The sequence below is a fragment of the Coffea eugenioides genome, chromosome 11 (genome assembly GCF_003713205.1).
Source record: "Coffea eugenioides isolate CCC68of chromosome 11, Ceug_1.0, whole genome shotgun sequence".
In the NCBI taxonomy this organism is placed as follows: Eukaryota; Viridiplantae; Streptophyta; class Magnoliopsida; order Gentianales; family Rubiaceae; genus Coffea; species Coffea eugenioides.
The window spans coordinates 29,859,093-29,865,598 of record NC_040045.1 but is presented as its reverse complement, the minus strand read 5'-3'; the positions used below and the strand labels follow the sequence as shown (position 1 = coordinate 29,865,598).

Below are 6,506 nucleotides of genomic sequence, written 5' to 3'. Positions count from 1 at the left end.
AACTGCGATAGTAATTGGCCATTTTGACTGGAATTGGTTGGGATTTTGGAGTTGGTGTCTTCTGATGAAATGTAGCTGAATGTCTTAGCTAACTTATGTCTTTGGAATTTCGGCAATTGGACTTGTATAGACTGAGATATACTGATTACAGTTTTTGGTGATTTGCAAACCTGTTTTGGTATTTCTGGTTTAGTATTTTGCAATTTTGACCTAGTTAAGCTAGGAACTGGATTGAGTGCCCTTCTACATTGTTGTAGCCCTGTTTCATAGCTTCGAAATGGTGGGTCTTACACCCCCAACCGATAACCGTAGGGAATTTGACGCCATTACCGCATTATAAGATCAAACACGGTTTTTCTATCGAGGCTTAAGTTAAGGCCATATCTTAATTTCTGGTTTGCTATCATGCCTACTTATGCATGTGAAACCCTATTGGGGTTGTGTTTAGCATTGTTTGGTGACTCGTTCTCGAGTCTCATTGTATGTGTTCCATGTTCTAGGGCTTGAAGGTAGTGCTCGACGGCTTGGTGATCGTGGTACATGAAATACCACTTACTTGCTTGGTGAGTATACTACTCACTTGATGGATTACTATGTGGCTTGTTAAATGTTATGTGATGCCTTAATGGCTTACTTGGATATTGAAATTGATCAAGGTGAGGGGGTACTTGACCGCCCTCACCTCTTTTGATATTGTCACTGATTGGTTACCACTTTATTGCATTACTGAACTTGATATATTGGTTGGCGAATTCCATTTCATGGAAACTGAATTGATGTCGTTTGGATGATGTCCAACGGCCATACTGCATTACTGAGCTCAACCCCGTTTGGTAGTCAATTGGATCGAGCCGGCGAGGGCTTGGTCGTGACGATTGAATTGCCACGGGGACTGTACTGGGGAACCTTGTGGTAATGAGACCCTTGGTTCCGGTAAACTCGAGTCTTACCAAAAGCTACTGAAATGGAGTGCGGGCCCGGTTGGGGTATGTTGGTGGAAGGAATGGAAGTAAAGAGTTGTCTACGGTTTGGTTTTATAACATTGACGGAGAGTCAATGAGGTTGGTTCAAGATTTCAAGCGTGGAAACGGGCTCTTGAGAGCCGACCGTATCCTTTTACCGTTTTGCTTCATTGCTTATTTGAGCCCTTTAAATGAAGGTTCATTCTTATATGACTTTGATTGCTTATTGGGTGGTATACCACTGGGCTTTGGCTCATTCCGTGTTATTTGTTTTCCTTACAGGAATATACTTGCTTTTGAAAATGGACTGGATAGTCAATTGCCATACTGAGCTTGTAAATGTCTTTTGTATCGCTCTTGAAGTGAAACCCTAATGTATAACGGGTTCATTTCCTTTTGTTAGGCAAATCGAATGTGTACTTCTTAATGAATGGTTTTGGCATGCTATTATGGTTGTAAATGTTGATTTCCATTGTATATATATGTTTATATGTTAAATTGATGTTTGGATGAACTTCGGAGCGATTCGGCTTTCAAACGGCAAAAGAAAATTTTGAACGAAAAGGCTCTGGACTGAATCCGGATTCTGACGTGTCCTGCACTATTCATCTTCGGCGCAAAGTTTCATTTTTTTTTTATTTTTATGATTTTGACTTGTTTGCGTGAAATGGTATGTTCCGGAACGTTATAGAACGACGTAAACTGTACCGTAGTCCTGGCGAGAGCTGGGCAGGCAGTCCGCTAACCCCTTTGGTTCGCCTTAGGGGAAGGTGGGGCTGTCACAGTTCAACTAGGTGTAGTTCAATTTTGGTTTGATTTGGTGCAAGAATTTGGAGTAGAAAGTGATGGAGCAAGGCTGGTTCTTTTCTTTCCCTTGGCCGGCTGTTCTTGGAGTGAGGAGAGGGAGTGTTTGTTCAAATAAAGCTTTCTTAAGAACCTTTAATGTGTGGCCCAAGTTGGTGCAAAAGTCAACTCTTCAATAGTGCGCGTACGCGCGCGTTTTGTGCTGGATTCTTCTCGCGTTCATTTCACTAGTGCACTAAACCTTTAATGCACTCATAATCATATTAATATTATTTACTCTTAATTGTCCCAAAATAAGGGTCTAAAGTCCCTCAATTAAATCGCGCGTGTAAAAACGCGTATCTTCAAATTAAGCGCGTTAAAGCGAAACTTCCAAGAAATTCTTATAACGGTGGTACTAATAACTATCACTTGAGTATTTAAACATAAAATACCTATCTTAAGTCCATCTTACAAGTCTCTAATTTTCCAAGCTTATTGTATTCTCGAATCGATTATTGACCCCAATTGCGTATTCACTATTTTCAATTAACGAGTTTCCAAAAATTAAATTTTGAAACGAGTCACTTTAAAAATATAACGAAGCTATAATTCCATGTAATTAGGTCTAAAGTGGTTAAAAAAAATAATATTCGGATTAAATGGGTAGTTAAATATTTAAATAACTCGAAGTGGAATTTTAAAATAATAAAAATTTTGTAAGACATCACATATATTACTTATTATTTTATTTATTTTTTCTCCTTTTTGGCCCTTTTCTACTTGTCCCTATTCTTTATATTTTTAAATTTTCTCCATTCTCTCATGTAAATAACTGTTATCTTCTCTTTGTTATTAATATCTATATATTAACTAATGTTCTTAAGCTTATTCTTTATTTATTCAACCTTTTTTTTTTGTTTTGGAAGTAATAATGATCATAAAGTCTCTGCTATAACAAAGTATATGTTATCTACGTGAATAGACTATTTCATATATTACTTAAATCAATATGTCTAGAGAATAAAATAAAATAATTTTTAATAACAATAGTATAAAAGTCAAATCTTAATGACATAGTGATTAATCAACTATACATAAAAAATTATTTTCTTTATTTTTTGGGGTAAATTTTAAATGTTAAGTAATTTAATATTCTAGTTCACTAATATCTTTTTAAATAGTGAAATTGCCAGTAATATATACTTTTTGATTGTGACATGCATATATCAATTTTTTACACTATACAATTTGTTTTAAATTTTTTAATAGTATAAATAAATAAAACAAGAATGGAATTATAAATAAAAGATAATTACAATATTATATTAAGCATATAAATTAGTGATACTAATAGGAAAGATAAACCAAAACGTGACATGAGAGAAGTGAAAAAAAATAAAAAAATAAAAGAAAGTAGTGGAAAAAGAGAAAGATAAAACAAATAGCAAGGGCATTTTTATCTTAAAATGTCAAAGCAAAACTAAATGTAAAATTTAGGGGGGTTTAGTGGATTTTATTTGTGAAGCCATTAGATTGTCTATATATTTCTGTAAAATTTATTTTTGCTTATATTGCAAGTTCTTTGTGAGTGTAGAACAGTCGCCATGTGGCTTAAACTTTGTGCTGATTAGCTAAGTGCGCTGAATACTGTATACTCTGAGTTGTGCAATTCAGCCTTGTGTCAATTGCTATTCAAATTTTTATCACAGATTTCATTGTTTGAAAATAAATTTCCCATATATGTTTGGTTACTAAGAAAAATATTGAGAGAATATAGAAAGTTAATGACAGTTATTAGCAATTATTAAAACTTCTGTGAGTAACCAACCGTTTTTCTTCAAAATCCTACAAATTTTGCAAGACACAAAATGCATGAAAATGCGAGAAAAATTTTCAAAATTCTTGCCAACCAAACATGCAAGAATAGCGTATAGCACTGACTTGTGCTATTCAGCCTTTTGTCAATTGCTATTCAAATTTTGATCACAGATTTCACAGTTTGAAATTCGAGTCCAATGACAAGTTTTGTTGATACAACAAAGGATATAACAAATTTGATACAATAGAAGTTACAACAGCTTTACCATGCAGGCACATGATACATCTAGACTGCCTGCCTAAAAGGGATAAAGCATCACAACAGGTAAGAAATTTGGGATGACAGCATGTAAGATATTCCGAGTGTCATGTGAGTTCAAAATATTTGTTAATGCAACAAGAAATAAAAATAAACAAAAAGCCTGTCTGCTCTATGGAATTGATATACATTTTAGTAAGTAACAAATTCTTGGCTCAACCCAAAAAAAAAGGTGTCATGAACAAGGTTCTTGTAGTAATATTTTTTCCCCCTCTGATTTTGACAATCAAAGTAAGCTGCTTTCATTTGTCATATCCTTTAATGCAAATTCCCTTGCTAGTCAAGTTGTTCATTGTCCACTAAACAAAAATATTCTTTTCCTTTAAACAAACTGGCTTCAATTTGTTTTGGTGTCAGTCAAAATTTTATTTCTAACGAACTGGCTACAATTTGTTAAGATACTCCTAATCGCCTTTTTATCTTACATAGTCCTGTTCTAAAAGAATGTTACAGTAATTTTTTTTAACAAAACTCGGGAAGAAAAAACAAATTCGAATTAAGCCACGGGGGATACCAATTATCGTAAATTGGACAATTTCAGGTTGCAAAACAAATATAGGGTAGATTTTATTTCAGACACATTTATGACATTTTCCGTAAGGGAGATGAACAATCAAAGTACATTTCTAATAGTACATAAGAAATGTTGCAAAAAAGCTGGTAGACAAACATTGGTTAATATACTTCCTCCGTCCCATATTTCTCATCTATGATGACAAATATTTTGAAACATTCGGAAATGGAAAGCTACGGAGGGAATAACAGTTTTGTTGCTACTCGGATACAAACTGATCGAGATACTCATCGAGTGCGGTGCATTTCACATCGGGATAGAGCTCCGTTGCCTCCACGCCAAAAGAAGCCTCGATCTCAAAGTTGGCCATTTGTCCCTTCACAGAAAGAGTGTATAACAGAGACAGGATGGATTTTGATGGCATTGAAGCCTCTGCATGAGATACAAGAAAAGAAACCACTTTAATTAAAACTGTAGAATAGGTGAAATTAGTACTAGACGACTATTGTATGAAAAAAAAAAATTCTGAATTGCACGGGATTTTTTGAGGAATAAGCAGCTCGTGCACTTTGTTTCTCTTTGTTAAGTAGCAGACCTCGGATTTTCTCAAGGACTTCCTTCTCTGGAAGGTAAATCTTTTCGAGGGTCTGGCCAATTTTCCTTTCCCACAATGATACTATTTCGTTGCAGGACAGACTGTTGGCAGGTGATCTGAGGTACACAATCTTGTTCAGGGTCCTAGGATCATCTGCTGCTTTAATGGTGTATGCAGCTATATTTTCTTCCTCCGAGAAAAAAACTGCAACGAAACAAAAAATGGAAGAAAAATTAAGAACGGTGATCTCTAAAACATGACACTAAACCAATCAAAAAAATGGAAGCGGGCAAAGCTTCTTTTGGATACCTTTTGGATTTCCATCACCAAGAATGACAATTTTGTCTCTGGGAGGACTTGCAGAGAGAGAGCCTCCAAAGGGGTTAAGGAAATAATTCAAATAACCAGCAAAAACATTACATACTAAATAAGTGTAAGGTATCCCTTCAGCTTCAACAGCTCTGCGGATCTCAGCTTTGGTTCTGTATAAGCTTGCGGCATGCTCAACAACGCCATGCAAACGATCCGCATCATATCCAAACTCAGAAGGTAGAAATCTCTGAAACCGAATACAGCTCTTTGTTTAGGAACTTGTGGGTTGACAGGGATAACGAAAAGAATTTGTTCAACAGCCAGCAGAGATTGGATCAAGAAAAAGAAAAAGGAATGTATAAAACTGCATTGTGCTTACTTTGATGTTACCAGCTTCTTTAATTGCTGCAATTATCTTAACTTGATGAGCCACGAAATCTGCCCCGACTGTCGAGATCACTATATCAACTTGTTTGATTGCATCTACCAACCGCTGATGATCGTGTAGATCTGCCTGTTCAGTTCATACGTCAGTGTCTATAATTTCTTGAGAAGAATTGAAATAGTGCTTAGACAATGGGAAAAAGATACAACAACACACATAAAGAAATCCGACTCCCAAACTCTTGAAGCTCTCTAGGATGGCTGCCCTTTTAGGATCTGAAATTGTGTTTTCTCGGATCAATGCAAAAGTTGGGTGCCCTGCTTTTGCACTTGCCTCCACTAGGTATTTGCCAATGTATCCGGTGCCGCCAATGATCAAAATCTTGCTTTTCACAGCCATTTCCAACTCTAGGATAGTAAACTACTGTTGCAAATTGGATACAATCTGTAATTTGATGAGTTGAAGAGATGCAGAATGTGCTTAGTGACCATAGGCTGCAGCTCCGTGCAAGATTAATTTATAGAGGAAAAAATATTGAAAATGACAGCCCTGTCGCTGCCGTTTCCTTTTGATGCTCTATTGGCCTCTAAAATTTCTAAAATGCTCCGAGGATTAATCCTGTACTCTATGGATTCTTATCGGCAAATGTCAACATAAGTTGGTTCATTTGATAAAGGCGATCACTTCCTTACGAAGAGTTACATGTTCAAATTTTGCTATCGATATAATAACTGTGTTGGTGGGTGATCTATAGAAACCTTGTAAGCAACCTATGGTCAGTCCTAGGATATGTGTGGTCGAAATCAAGCTGAGCG

General features: G+C 35.9%; 1 protein-coding gene across 1 annotated transcript; it reads right to left on the bottom strand.

The window, feature by feature from the left end:
• Positions 1-4,450: 4,450 nt before the first annotated feature.
• On the bottom strand, positions 4,451-6,245 carry LOC113752952 (isoflavone reductase homolog PCBER-like). Its single transcript, XM_027297011.1, has 5 exons — positions 5,908-6,245; positions 5,686-5,820; positions 5,304-5,553; positions 4,995-5,198; positions 4,451-4,831 (listed from the first exon to the last, which is right to left on the bottom strand). The coding sequence occupies exons 1-5, from the start codon at positions 6,088-6,090 to the stop codon at positions 4,659-4,661; spliced, it is 945 nt and encodes a 314-aa protein (XP_027152812.1). The 5' UTR covers positions 6,091-6,245; the 3' UTR covers positions 4,451-4,658.
• Positions 6,246-6,506: the final 261 nt, after the last annotated feature.

What these genes read in the sequence shown, in the direction of transcription:
- LOC113752952 (XM_027297011.1), bottom strand. Translation starts at nt 6,090, where the DNA reads ATGGCTGTGAAAAGCAAGATTTTGATCATTGGCGGCACCGGATACATT. An exon ending in TGGGAGTCGGATTTCTTTAT is followed by an intron (nt 5,821 to 5,907) that starts GTGTGTTGTTGT and finishes TGAACTGAACAG; the next exon opens with GCAGATCTACACGATCATCA. An exon ending in TGGTGATGGAAATCCAAAAG is followed by an intron (nt 5,199 to 5,303) that starts GTATCCAAAAGA and finishes GTTTCGTTGCAG; the next exon opens with TTTTTTTCTCGGAGGAAGAA.